This window comes from Rhea americana, unplaced genomic scaffold, assembly GCF_003343005.1.
Source record: "Rhea americana isolate MKP2758 unplaced genomic scaffold, rheAme1 scaffold_22, whole genome shotgun sequence".
Lineage (NCBI taxonomy): Eukaryota > Metazoa > Chordata > Aves > Rheiformes > Rheidae > Rhea > Rhea americana.
In genome coordinates this window covers 3,527,813-3,543,550 of record NW_028186329.1, presented here as the reverse complement: position 1 = coordinate 3,543,550, position 15,738 = coordinate 3,527,813, and the positions used below count along the sequence as shown (strand labels likewise).

General features: G+C 37.2%; 1 protein-coding gene across 2 annotated transcripts in view; it reads right to left on the bottom strand.

The window, feature by feature from the left end:
* The window catches only part of COMMD10 (COMM domain containing 10), a 99,859-nt gene that overhangs the window by 70,302 nt on the left and 13,819 nt on the right, over nt 1-15,738 (bottom strand). For both annotated transcript variants that reach the window (XM_085305390.1, XM_085305391.1), the window contains exon 5: nt 10,239-10,349. In XM_085305390.1, the coding sequence (XP_085161516.1) occupies nt 10,239-10,349 (111 nt within the window). The remainder of the gene's footprint in view (nt 1-10,238; nt 10,350-15,738) is intronic.

Here is a 15,738-nt window from a genome sequence, read left to right as displayed (position 1 = left end):
CTGACATTCTACAAGAGTTYATATGAAGATGACAGCATAGGAGAAAGATAAGATCAGAGTATCTGGYTCAAGTGAAGAAGCTAGCTAGCTTCTAGATAGATTTTGGAGAAGCTACAAGCTACGAAGTATCAGCATAAATAAGACAAAGTCTGAGTGACTACTCCATGCCTGTCGTACCTTTCTGCACATCTTCCTTCTTCTTAGAAGAGGCTGAAAAGTTGCTTTTCACACAAAAATAGCAATAGAAGCACCACAGCTTCCAAGCTAATCCATCYACCTAATATTCCAAGGTGAAAATGCACAACTTGGGACAAAACTAGCAAAGTACATCTTTAAAAAAGAATTCTCATAGGTCAAGGTGTAGCCATAAGATGCCATAACAAAACACCAGTTTGTGCAGGTATGCATTTTGTGGACTGCCATCAGATTTCTAATCAAAAGAGAGGCAGACTATATATTGGGGGAAACATRCATATATAAGATACTTGCATGAGCCTCAGAGCTCTGTCATAGCTGCAAGTTCAACTTTTGAGCCCACATCATGATTCACTTTACGAAGAAAATGAAATGCAAAGTTATACAAATAGCTAAACGCCTGCATGGGGTACTTGCTGAACAGTAAGAATCCCTTTCACCAGCATTTGTCTTTGGCTGTCTTTCTGCTTCTTTGCAGTCATAATTTTTTTTGTTCTTCTTACAAGGTAAGAAGAGTTTCAAATCTATCAGTGGCCACCACAGAGCAGCTGAGAAACACCAGTACTTCAGTAAACTGTTTAACACAGGAATGGGAAACAAAAAACTTTCTCTGCCAAATCCTAATTATATTTCCAGCCCATCCTGTTATTGTTGCAGAAGTAAAATGCAGTGGTGAGAAAAGAGGTAACAACCAACTATGGCTAGCCTAAAAGACAGGAAAATACGKGGAGAAAGGCTGTGGACAGTTTAAGTAAGTGTGCATATCATACTCTTCTTCCCTTTCTCTTCTACAAGCCTGCTGTTTGTTTAATCACTTTTTTTTTTTTTGATTACTTACAAATAGGCTATAAAAGACTTAGTGCCTTCTTTGGACACTCCACACTGCTCCTCCTGACATCCCAAATAAAGCCATGAACCCAACTCTCTTTGGAGTGTGTCCAAAAATGCATTTCTATGTTGCATCCACAAAAGTTAATCTAGTTACTTATAAGAAAGTTCTAGTTCACAATTTTCATTGCAACATCATGTACATATTTAGATCTAACTTTTAATTCAGCCCTTTTGTGTATTGCTTCTCCTAGCCTCTTCTAACATTCACAGAGCACCTAGGTCACAGCATGTACTACCARAAGACAAGGAATTAAGGAAAAGAACAACCTCTTCCAGTCCCACACAGGACACAATGGAAGAGAACAACAAAGAAGAGATTGCTCTCAAGCTARCACTAGAGTAATGAGATGATTGGAAGTAGCAGGATAACTGAAAAATAGGCAATAATCCCAGTTCTAGAAGATAGTGCTATCTTTTCCAACAACCTCTAAAGGTATCCTTTACATGGGAACCAGCTAAAGGAAAATAAAACACGCTTGAGTCTTAAAGATGTTTCTAAGCATGAGTTTAATGAAGAAAAACACATGAACATTCATTTTAAAAAAAAAATCCATGTCTCAAACAGCCTTGCAGAGGAAAAATAAAGGATTAATAGAGGACAGAATTTCTTATAAGCAAGACTAAGTTGCACATGTCAGACAGTAGCAAGTTACACAGATTTCATAATTCTTAAAAACGCTACTTATTCTTGTCAACACAGAGCAACTGCCATAGAAATGCACTTGGCAGCATCATATTTGAATGTTTAAACTGAACCCTGACACCTCTGAAAATTGAATTTTATGCTGTACTCCAACAACCACTCAAATCAAGTCAACCAAAATCAYGTTTCAAGAGAAAAGCTTACAGAAAATACTACATTTCCTTGAATATTTCCAGATTAATATGAACATTACCTCAACAAGAACATGCGAACTACCAGTATTTCGCATTTAGAGAATTAAAATTCCTAATTCCTTTTACCTAGGAATTTTTTTTTAAGAAATATTTTTAAAAAACCCTGATCACCATTTAACAGGCAGGAAAACCTGAGAAATATTTGTAACTGATAGCAAATCACTACAGTGAAAGAAATTAACCCAGTCCATATGCCTTGGAAGCTCCTGGACAAGTACATTTTCTCCAAGATAGGCTTGTCTGCATTTTTATTAGAGTCTGCAGTGCAACTGGCCAGGAACGCTATCTGCTTCTTAACATTCCTCTCATGTCAGTTATTACCTAACTCAGCAGTAAGGTGGGTTGCTTTGCTAATTCTGCTTTCTAAAGTCAGCAACAAGTCATCTTACCTAAAGACTATGAGCCAGCAAAGCCACCTCTTCCAGTGAGTAAGCAGAGCCAAAGTTTGTTGGACTTCAGGGCATAAAGCTTTACATTTCTCAAGCAATCTCAAATATTATCAATTATACTCCCATTTTTACGAGTAGCTCTAAGGAATGTACATTACATGTACATTTTTGATATTGCACATAGCTGTCAAGGTGGTATATATCAGTAACTTTAATAAAACACTGAATTAACTCCTCCTGAGTGATGCTGCTAATATGAGCTTCTGCAGAAGTGAACACTACATGCTGTTGCCAATGTACAGCAACTAACAATGTTTAAACAAAAATGTCAAAGTTAGATTTAACATCTTACTAGTCAACTTTCCCTTAGAACAGGGAGAAGGGAAAGGAATATTTTAATTCGTGTTAAGGAACTGCAGAGGAATTTTATGTTGCTTCTTGTAGGTACTTTGTACTTCCGGCTGACTATCAACAGTGGCCTCGTCATGAAACTGCTAAGCATACAAAAGAATCAGAGGGGCCAGCATCTCCAGTGGTACCCAAAGGAAAAAAAAAAAGAGAGAAAAAAAAAACATACGCATGCACGTTTACAGGTAGTCCTGCAGAGCTTCCCAAACAGTCTTTCACAATTTAAAAAAAAAATGTTTTTAGAAAGAGCACATTTCATCTCTTCTCTGCTTGCTTCTAACTGTCAAATAACACAAGAGACAAGTATTCCTCCCTGATTTAAATGCCATAAAAATGCTACTCATTTGATTTGCTAATATCTAAAGGCTTTATGATTCTCTGAAATCTCTACTTTAAATACAGAAGACATTTTTATTCTTATGCATCCATATATGAAAATCTCTACTTTTAGGCATCCAAATTAAAGAGTTGCTGACTTGCTGATGCAAAGGCAGCAGTGACCAACATGGTAACAGAGGATACAAGCAGAAGACCTATGTTCAAAGGCAGAGCTTCCGCTTTAGCCTGTCCAACCTTTATGCTCTTTTCTCCCTAATCTGACCCCTTTCTTAGACTACCTTACCTCTCTACCTCTTTATCTGAAGAGGCAGACAACGGAGAAATGCCATTTTTTAAGATACTTGTAAAGGCAATGCAAAACTTATTAGCTAAGTGAGTGAAGGGGGGGGGTAGTGAGAGAGGACAGTAGTGAGAAGTAGTACTATGGGGGGGGGGGGGCCACTGACAAATTATGGCTATTTCCCATTACCACACACAAACCAAGACAACAGTTCATTTGCTAGCACTCTGAATAGTTTCTGAGAATAGCAGCTAAAAAACTATTTGGAGTTCCCTGAGAATTTCCAATGAATCCCATAAATATTTTTCGTTCCCCTAAAATGACTGAAGGATCAAGCCTACAAAGCTAGTTCGAGGCAAGTAAAACAAACACATCTTGAGAATAGAGGTGACATAATACACAAATATATCAAATGAAAAAAGCTCACCAGATCTTTGTTCTTCAAATGCTTTGGGGCCTTAAAGGCCCAGGAAGACATTTAACTCTGCCTGAGAAAGCAAAGGGTCACTGAGTTTAAACTTGAAACAGGGAGGTTCAACATTAATTACAGACTGAGGTTGTCTAAGGCCTGCAACTGTACATGGTTTCTTCTGGAACTCCATGATACACAGACACATGGACAGAATTYAACAGTATTTTAGCAAAAACAAAGTAGGTGCAGAGGCAGTAATAAATTATATGGTTCCAGATTTTATTTATAAACTGTGTATTAATAGAGGAAGCATAAGAGAAAAAAAATCACTGTATATAGTTCTTTACTATAAACTGAATAATTGGATCATGTCAGATCACAAGTGGGAGCCAAATAATTAACTACACCCTGCAGTACAATTGCCAGAGGTGGGTACATACTCCTGGAGTCGCACCATCTGGTAGATGGTTTCTGTAGCACATGTCAAGCTACCCACAGCTGAGAAGACGTGGGTTATTCTGCCTCCCATTTCTACACTGTTAAGGAAACAAACTCTCCCAGMATCTTGAAAATTCTGGACTGCATCTTCAGTTCCCTAATTGAAATGCATTTAATCAGGGATAAGAGATACAACAGGTCACAAACACAGTCTAACATAAGAATTATTGTGCATTCTGGAATTTCTGGCTCTAACGGTTAAGCACAAAAATTTCTGACAGCTTTCTGTAGCAATGTGACAGCCTGGAAACAAATTCTAAATTTCAAGTTTATTTTTATGAGCTGTTCCACATGCTCAAGATCATACAGTCATTTTACCAGGTCTTTTAAGAATATTAAGACTTTTCTCCAGTGTTCTGAAATCCCTTTTTAGGGAAGCATCTGCTCTCTTATCAGCATTATCATTTATGAGATTTTAGTTCTCAGAACCACATCCATGATCTACTTTGCCAAAAGCAGCAACCCTGCTGGTACAGAGGTCAAAAAGACCTTGAACTGGGACTGTCCTATATGAGATCATCTAGCCTGAGGACTATCCTGGCCTCCAATTATCTTGTTTAAATGGAAAGGAAATGACCTTTTCTCTTAACTTCTCCTTAGGCATTTTTGCATTCATCCATAGGCCAGTCCTATTTACTTTTTYGGTAACTGCTAGAGACTTAAAAATCTGCTTGATGAGAGGACCAAACTCCATTCAAGTGCTTAATAGAAGCACAAATTCCTGGCTTTCTGAGAAAGAAGAAGGCAACGTCCTCATCAGAGCTGCAAGGCTGAGAGGTAGCTCAGGAGTGTGAGCAGCAATTTACAGCTGTTYCGTGTTTGCACCTCCTGACAGTTCCTCCAGCATCACAGCAGTCTCCTAATTGCCCTCTTTCATGAGGGCCTGCAGAARGGACTGATCTAGCCCACCTGGAAGAAAAGCTTTGTTTTGCCATCTACTCTGCTGTTAAAGAGGAAAGAAGAAAACTGTGACTGATATTTTAATAAATCAACAGTAATCATTTAGTATTTCCAGACTTCTATAGCCCCTGTGGAACGATGCATATACATTACCATCTCAGTTTCAAATGCAGCCAGACCTCCTTTTTATTTTGAAGGAATAGTTGCAGAAAAGTAAGTTAAGTATTTCCTTTCCCCTCTTTAAAACAGCCAATAATTCATAGAAAATAGTAGCACTTTAATATTTTCTGCCTTTTGTCAAAAGCATTATAGTAGCAGCTTTAAAAAAAAACACCACTTTTATCAGTTCATTTATCTCACACCGGCAATTGCAAAAAAATCCTTTACATACAAGTTATAAACAAAGTATTGAATTCTCACTTGGAATCTATACATACCATTCCTACTCTAGCATACCAAAAATAAAAGCTACCCAAAAGGCAGAAGGCYATCAAGAAGTCCTTAAAAGTTAAAGAGAAAATTGTACATGTAAAAGAGGGGAAGTGAAACAAGCAAAAAMCCTTCCATGGGCAAAAAAAATAATAATTCAATAACTACAACTGTAATTACATACGTAGAACAGAGCTACATAGAAAAAATACTTGGATAATTTTCAAGACACAATGCCCAGCTAGAAGAGTTTTTATTAAAGAATTTTCAAGTGTGCATATTGGAGATTTATGTGTAAAAACACACAACAATAAATACACTTTAAATAATAACAYGCCTGACACTTTTCCTGAAGAAGTAGTAACAGCAGAAACAAGCAAAGATAAAAAAGAGTCACGATCCTTAGAGCAAAGCAGGTCAGAACAAATCGGCCATGTCCCCAAGCCTTTACGAGCACGCAGCCTTACCTCCCACATTCCTCAGGGGAGGTATTCAGCAAAGATGACATGACATTTCTGATGCCCTCAAACCTTTTCTACAGTTTTTGCTACAAAAGTTGTCCCAATATATGGCTTGCGCAGTTACAGAGAATAATCACAGCTGTTTAGAAAGGTTTGGACTAGACAGCCTAAGGAATTACTATGATTAAAAGTGTAAAAGCATGTGCAAGTATGTGCCTGTGTGGACAGATATTAAATAAATTATTGAAGTAAACAGAGATATTAAATAAATACAGCACTTTTTCAGGGTCTTTGCAAATCAACATCATAATTAGCAGCACTGATTATCAGGATTATTAATTCATMCTCCCTCTACTGGTTAATTCACCCCTATAAAGATAAAAATAATAATAGTCCATAAAAYGTCTCCAGATGGCTGGATATAAGAAACCTGAGACCAAACGATATTAAATAAAAGCCCCGCACCCTGCCTCCTCCATACACATTAGTTTGTAAGCAGCAGTTTCCTCAAGTTCCTGTCGCGTGTTAAGTATCAGAATGGAAGTAGAAGGATCTTGCAGTTCAGAAAGATGTYCCCTATCACCCTAGCTTGTTTTTCGGGTGCCTGCTTCGCAGAAATCCCACTTTCCTAAGATTCAGAAATGCAATTAAATGCTTTACATTCTGAACCTTTGCAACATGTGCTGTTAACAGAATTTTAAATTGAAACTTTTTTTTTTCCTTTTTCCCCTCCCATACAAAGCGTCATCAGCAACCAAACCTTAAAGCTGTCAAGAATCACCGAACAGCCTGGGTTGGAAGGGCCTCTGCCAGGCCACCCCAGCCCACAGCGGGGCTGGCTCCAGGGTTACGCCATGCTGCTCCAGCTGACTTCTGAATATTTCCCCRGCTAGCAACTCCAGGCTCTCCCCGAGGGACCCATTCTACTGCTCAACCACTCGTAGTGAAAAACTTCTCAGGACACAGGTAAAATTTGTGCAAGTCCCAAGTCAAGCATAGTTCAAAGACTGAGGATAAGCAAACACTGAACTCGTAACAATCCTCCTCCCTCAAGAAGTTTGCCATAGCAACAATAAATAACAAGTGATAAATAAATAAATGTAATACTTGTATACTTATAATATTACAATATTACAAAATATATAGTATTACCATATAAGGTATAACATTATTAAGTATAATACTTACAGGACTATTTCATCTGCAGCTGACAAAACATACTTTATAAAGATTCATATGGCATACAGTATACTCATTTTACTTGATGAAGCACAAATGTTCCTACAGTCAGGGGTTTTTGATTACCTGTCCTGGAGAAATGGTTAAGTACTAATTTTGAACATCATCGTCTGACAAAGAAACATTTAAATTGCCCTTGAGTGAGCTGTAGTAAGCATAAGTGTATTAGTAGAATTACTTGCAGTCAGTGAAAAYAGGAACAACGGCAAATTTCATTTACCTCGCTCAGTACATTTTTTTATTAACCGGCTTCAGTTTTGCAGACGAGCAAGACAAACTTCTATTGTGCTATGCAGATTAGAAACGTAAACACTTCGCGTTTCCCACAACTGCTGACTTTGGGAGCGAGCCTGAATATTGTTTCAAAAAAGCACGCCAAGAGCCGGCGACGTGGCACAACGAGAAAGGGCGCTACTGCCCTCTAACGAGCCAACACACGAAGCTCTCCACCAGCCTTTCACCACTTGCCTTACAGGGAGAAATGAAAACCATCACATTCATGATTAAAAGGAAAAAAAAAAAAAAGAAAGAGGGAAGAGTTCAGTTACAAATGAAGATAATTAATCATTACGAACCAATCCTCTAAACACACTTCTGTGCAAAAGGCTGAGTTATACGTAAGTGTGGAGGAAAAAAAAATCCTCAGAAGTATCTAGCTTCATATTTAATGCACAGAGGGATCAAGTTGATGCAGAACACTTCACAAAAATTAAATTATGCTCCAACACTTCTGTCAGCATGTAGGCAGGTATTAGCCTATCTTAAACCTACTCTATACTGGGATGTTAGCATTCAGTAGTTATCTTCACACCAAACCMGATTTATAAGTTTTAGCGTCTGGAATGTGAGAACATCGGCATGTTTTTCTTGTTCTACTGTTGTACTAAATGTCTGTTTTGGAGTCATTATGCTAGGCTTGTAATTATTGCAAAAGAAACCAGATATTTGTATCTAATTATACCAGTAAGAAGAACTAGAGAGAAATCAATTAAAAATAATCTACTTTCTGAATTCTGTTTGTAAAGGAAACAAGTAGTTTAAGCAAAATGCACAAGTCAGGCATAATGGAAACAACTTCTTCATCTTCCCATCTTTCATTCCAAACTACTAATCTGCAGGACTATATCACTATATGGACAATTTTATCAAAAATCCCACTTTGGATATCTACAACTTGGCAGCTCTATTTGATTTACCACTGCTTCCATACCTACCTCTAATGAACAAGCTACAGATAAAAATTTTTATCTTAAGCTTTTGTTCATTTGTTTTAAAGCTAGAAAACCAAAGCAAAGGGAAAAAAAAGCATTTTTAAGCAGATCACAAACRGTTCACTATGAAGAAAACAATGTGTCTAAAGCTATCTTTACATTAAGAACTGACCATCAGAATCATAACATGGCTAGATAACCAAAATGCAGACAACCAAGTAGTTATGCACTTAAATATCGTCATTCARTTCTACAAAACAATTTACAACAAAAGCATATAGCAGAACCTACTTAAGAAGTTTAAATGTGAAAGAATAGAATTATCCAAGTTAGAATTTGGCAGGACACAGACTTAACATTCTTTTCTTACAAAAAGTGCTAACAGGATCTTCATTTTTATTCGGGAAACAACATGGTAGAACCACAGGTTCAGCACCCAGACAGAAGAGTGGTACCCATGTCCCATCACTGCCTGCATTCTACCAAGGGATCGTCTATCCATCTAATACCACACTTTGCTTTAACTGGCCTTAAATACAAACATTAACTGTACTGAACAGTAACTTGTTTGTACACAGTGTTCTACTGTCTTCCTTACATAATGCACAAAATTCTACTAATTTCATCTTATTTTAAAAYGAAGTTGGGCAATTCACTCAAAACAAACTACACACAAACAAAATCAGGAGAAGCGTCACAGTTTTCTCATGTTTCCTCATAGTTACTTTGTCATATATTTGAACCTGTATGCTGTGCTTCTTAATGCAACTAGCACATAAAATATGGTGTGGTTCCTGTATATGTGTTTCAGAAACAACTTACAGTGAGCTGCTGAAAAAAAAAACAAAAAAAAAAAATCTCTACTGCAGGACGTGGTGTGAAGYACAACCATAAGCTCAATATTCTCTTATTCTAGAAATCAGAAATTCCACTCACATTAGCGCAATTGTGATTTAAATGCAATGTGAAACCAGAATTAAGTTCCAAATCAATTTTTTCCTCAAATCTTTTACATTGACTCTTTCATTGATAAAGATGAGACACACCRCAGAGGATAAGACTTTCCAATTTCCATTTGCAAGATAAGGTGAACAGCCATTCATGTATTAATTTAAAACATGCTAACTAACACTAAAATACAGCTTATATGAATGAAGATCTCTGAAGCAGTGCTTGGCACTGAAACACCATCAGTTACTAAAATCCTTAAACATAAAACTTTAACACAAAATCTCCAAACCACTGGCTTTCCATAGCCTTGCATACTATGTCATCTTTCATGTATATACATCATTAGCACAGAAAGGTTTCAAGTGATGAATAATATAAGTAAATACATGGCAGAAAGCAGTGAGGAATTAGGCATTAAATGTGTAATAAGAACTAATCATAAGATATATGCCATAAAGATATTTTAGTGATATAAAATAACCATTTTCCACGACAACTCTCCATTACCTCACTGCCCAAAGAGCTTACAACACAGCTCACAACCGCCAACCAACCTGATGTGTATGCTACATCAGTACCTCATAATTTCAACTGCCTCACTGTTTAACAGTTTGTAAAACAGAAATATGAAAAAACAGTGAGATATTGACAATGATCAAGARTTTCAACTGCTGCCTCAAAACTTTAAATAAGACCGTGACTGCAATTCATTCTTACCATCAGACRTGCATTTCATACCTTTGAATCTTCACTGCTCACTCCCAGCTCTAGCACAGCTCGAGGAGATTTTAGTTTCGCTTGCATGGACTCGGCCATTTGAAGATTAAGCTGCCATCCAATTGTTTCAAGCTACAAAACACAAATTTAGGTTATAATCAGATGCTGCAGAAGCTCTGTGGAGATCAACTTTYGGTATCTGTGAATGGCCTCTGTCAGTGAGCATGTTGTCAGTCAGGCACTACACAAATGTTAAGCGTTTTTATACCACAGACATTCTGCAAATTCTCGTTGCCTCCAAGAGAGTTTTTCTTCTACCTCCAGCCAAATTTAACAGTTCAAATTGCTTGTGACCACCCAAAATACAGTGTCTTAAAATGGTTCAGATCTGCTGGAATCAATCCATAGAACAAAATTAAAGATCCAAAGTAAGGTGGATTTCCYCTCTAAGCAGAAGAGGGTGGGCAAATTTGAAGCTTCCACTTTTATTATATATTTCTTTTAGGAAAAAATTTAATGAATAGTAATTTCCTAATCAATGGATCTACTTGTGTTCTACCATATGCAGATCTTAAAAAGCATCACAATTTCTGACATYAAGTTTTTACTACTGCAAAGTCAAAAACCAGCTGAGCATGCAAACAACAGAATTTGCTCATTCCCCTCAGAAACAACAAARAAATATATCTCAAATCACTTTTCAATCATGAATCTAAAAGTATATTCAAACATTATTAAGCTATTTCTCATACATGAAGGAGTGTGTAAGAACAGAACTACAAGTCTTTCAGGAATTATCTAGCTTTCTTGAATAAAGAATAGGAGAAATCTAAAGTCTGATCATGTAGCAAGTTAATTTGCACACAGATTTTAATTTAATGCTCACCCTCTGTTAGTAAATATTGTAGCTGAATTGGTAGAATGCAAGTGTGCCACAGATCAGTTAAAACCTCTTGCAGACCAACAATTCAGTTAAAATCATCAGTAGCACAAAGCCCCCCAGAGATGCTAGGCTGTGAACAGAACAGCAGAGAAGCAAGTACTTATGCTGTCTCCTACAGCGACAGTAATCTTTAGATGAGGGATTGGACAGGTAGTGAATGGTGGTAAATATCTTACACGGGCACAGCTCAAAGACGGAGCTTACAAAATATATTACAACTATACCATTTATATACAAYTGTACCACTTTATATATAATATCTTGCATACACTTTGTATATTGCAAACATAATAYGCCAGTTACATAATGAACATTGTAAGTTATGTGACCAAGTATACAAACAGAAAAAGTAGGTATCATGATCTACTAGCCACCAAGATGGTTAGAGAACTTAGCCAAATGCAGACACGGTTAACAGAAAAACATACAGCAATCTCAGACTGACTTTGCATACAGCTACAAGTACAAGACAGTGTGAAGAAATTTAGCACATCAACCTGCAGTCTACTAGCTGCTCTGCAAAAAATGTCACYATTAGAGCTTCGCTCTGTGGTAAAAATAATGCAGTTTACACATTAATTAAAATCAATGAAAAGCATGCTTACATCAGAGAAACTGGCACAGYTAAATGCGGTAAATATACTCTAGTGCACTTTGTGGTGGGCATCTCTCTAAGAACAGTATACACACAGAYTAAAGATGTTTTAAAGACAAATACTGTAAATCCTAAAAGTAGATTAATATTTGGTCAGTTATCTGATTCCTTCTAAGCTGATTACACACTGGTTGATGAAAATAACAGGGCATTCCCCACGCCACCCCACCTAGAAGTATCGCACAATTCAAAAGAGCAGTCRCTTCTGCAAAAGCGTTGATAAGTTGATCACAATAAGCACAGATGAATCCGTCAAACCTTTGTTCTGGCCAGTAKCTACACTACCTCAAATCTTTCTAGGTACACCAGCAAATCATGCCAGAATGAGACAGCCTGGAAAACATTTTTCTCTCCACAAACTTCAACAAAACTATCAAAATTATAAAGTACACTTTTGTTTCTCTAGTCCACGCAACAATAGAGATCTCAGGACCTTGACTCACTCTAGCTTTCARTGCAACAGAGAAAGAACCAAATGATGGATAACAGAGTGGCAGCRGGAGCAGTCCAAAGCAGGCAACAAAAGAAAGTACTAGCTATTTTGATGAAACATCTGTACCCATCTAACCACTAAGGCCAAACGAGGAGATGGCGAGTGAGCTCTGRAATTTGATGGCTCTTTGCACTGCAGTCACTGGGGTTCCAGCCGAGAGCTCCTCAACTTTGAAAGGCCTCTTTCTTTAAAAAAATCAATGCCTTAAACACTTCATCGTACTAATACGGAAACTAAGGTTAGAGAGGCTGGCATCTTATCCAGGATTATAAAATAATGCCAGCAGAGACAAAAACATTATTGTGGGAAGACAGACTTTCAAGACTTTGCTCTAGCTGTTAAACAGTGCATTGTGCATAACATGAARAACAAACCATCAGAAGTGAGAAGATTCAAATTTTTGACTTCTACTTCACTGCTAACTTACATCTATCCAGGAGTATCACAGAGGGCTCAGAACAAACAATATCTGTGGCAGCACAGTGGTCTGAGTTTGTAACTGAATAGCAGCCATAACTTTTTTATATTGCTTTACCTTAAAATTCCTTTGTTCTTYTATATGATTGTGTCTTTTCTGTTTTAAATATAGCCATATGAGAACAAGTTTTGATTAACCAATAGCACACTGCCCACGGATTCAAAATGGTCTGCCTGTCTCTTTTTGTGAAAGGAAATTAGAACATATGTTTGGCCATAGTTGTGTTTACTTAGAAGACATTCGACATTCTGAAATATCAATTAACCTTTTTAGAGTGGAGACCTGTTTCTTCACAGTGTTTTTGTCAAGGCACTGTATTTGGTAGCCATGAAGTGGTACATATTTTAAGGCTAAGTTTTTCAGAAGATATGAGGAGTGTTAAATTATTAACAGTTAAAGAATTGTTAAATTATTTCCAGTTCTGATATAATACAGGTCATAGAAAACAGAACGWTGGGGAGAGTTCTTCTAGTGCCAGAACTTGTGAAAACATTCACACTTACATGAAAAGCATTTACTGGAGGGGAAAATAGTCTCTCTAAAACTAGCATGAAAATAAAGCCGTACTTTTATTTATTGTAGACCTTTAGCGTCTTTTTACAACTTCTTRTCAGCAGTTTAGAAATGTGCAAGCAATATTAAGGAAAGCTACCTTGTCACTGCAATGATAAATACAGTTGGAAATGTACTAWTTAACTCTGCAACTTCTCACTGATATCTCTGACACTTACTTAACCTCAGGGTTATGTTTAAAAAAAGGGGAGGAGGCAAGCTGGAAAATAAGGAGAGGGAAAAATTAAATAAACCAATAGTAAGAAAGAATGAAAATCTTTCACGTCTGTTCCGTGATCACTATGGCAAATGATCCAGGGCAACTAAGACAGGGGAAGCTTTAAATTAGATTACCCCTGTAATCCTCCATCCTCTTTCCTTAAATCTCAACCCTACTGTCCTCTTCACTGAAATACCTTCCATACAAAGCAGAAGAGCACAGCATTTTATACATTAGGACAAGCAAATCATTAGTAATCTAACTAGCTATGGTAAAATGTTTGCATGAAAGCCACACATGGCACAGGGCCCACGCACGCTGTAAGCACTGAGCCATCTTTCACAGTTTATCTGATATGAACTTCATGCAAGGTCTCCGAACACGACAGGATTTCACATAGCCCACAGAATAACACCCACAAAACTCTATTTCTCTCACCACTTAATGCTCTTTGTGTTTTACATACTATTATATTAACCATTCATCAGTGAGTCCACTGAAATCCAGAAGAAAGGACAGACCGCAGCTTTGAGAGTGAAGGAAGGCTGGAGGTCCAGGAGAGAGATACAGCGGGGCCTCAACTTGAGGACAGAGAACAGAACCAAAGTCATCGACAAACTGGCAATAAAAAAGAGAATGTTGTTAAGCAGCTAAATTTGGGAAAAGAAAGGAAGTGGGAACACTGAGAAGACAGAAAACAAAGTGGAAGTAGAATTTCAGAGAACACACAAACACCTAAAACGTCTCTCCCAATACCGTCAGTTTTAGCCAACCAAAACTTCTGAAGCAGTGCCCAACATTTTTAAGGTGGGAGAGGAAAATGGGCTTTAAGTGCTTAGTAGGTGCTGGAGCAGGGCATGAGGGCTTATTTTTCAAATTTGGGTCTTCGAAATACATTGAGATGGCATTTACTCTCTCTACAGCCATGAGGACTACAAGCTTGTTTTTAAGCAGAAAACAAAAGTTTCATATAAATTATCTGCTTCCAGAAGGTGAAACTCTCAGAAGGTCATCCAATATCATAACGAATCATCAGCGGAAAGGCAGAAAATCATTACTACTTCCCTCAAAACTCACCGATACAACATGAAGAGCCTACTAGAGCATTAGTACGATGCAAGCAGAATGCCAAAGTACCATGCAAACTACTATTTTTCCTCTGTGGATAATCCACAATTTGGCATCTATTTGTCCGATAAAAAGCACTAAAAGTAGTGACATCAGAAGAAAATAAGAGTCACAGTAAATAAAATACTGAACCAGTAAGAATTACAGCATGGAAAAATTGCTTGAATATATAAAAATCAACATGATCACAGTTTTTACAACAGCCAGACATTTAGACAGTTATGGAACAGCCAATCACTTCACATCTCGATTTTAACATATTATGAAGCTATAGTTATTTCACTCTGATGCCTGAGCTCCATTCCCTTGACAAGACTTGCTGCTTCCAGAACAGCTAGCTTTCCCTAAATAGAATAATATGTATTTCATATCTGCATGTACAAAAATAGAATTAAATAATATGTATTTCATTTCTGCACATACAACCATTTTAGAATATGAGTTTTTGGTTAACTCAAGACTAAAAGGGTTCTGATATGATTCAGGACACACGCGCAAACGCAGTTAATCCGTGTTCCACACTTGGCATTATTCAACAAGTAGCTATAGATTAACCAGTTGCAAGAAAGATTACGAAGATCTTTGCATATCCATTTTTAGAATTCCAGATAAACAAACGACTGTATACATTTCTACAGTGAGAGATAAAAACGCTTATCACCATTTAACAGGCAACAAGAAAAAAAATTCATTAAGAGTTTCATCTTAAAGTAAGAAAAACATTTCTGGACTGAATACTCGTTAACAAGTTTGACTGGGTGGGCAATACAGAAGTAATTCTAAATTAATAGCAGTGTTCTGTAATTTTATGTTTCTAGAAGGAAAAAAGCTTAAGTCAGTCCACCACAGGCAAGGAACACTCAGCGCACGCAAACATCCCATTTTATGTAGCTTACTATTACTACTAATGTTTTCAGTATTGCCATAGGGCTCCTTACATTACACTTGGTAATGTCTGAAAACCAAATATATCACAACCCCATTTTAAAATAATTTTGATGATATTTGGAGGATCTATTCTGAGCATCATTTTCCACTGCTGCATGAGAGGG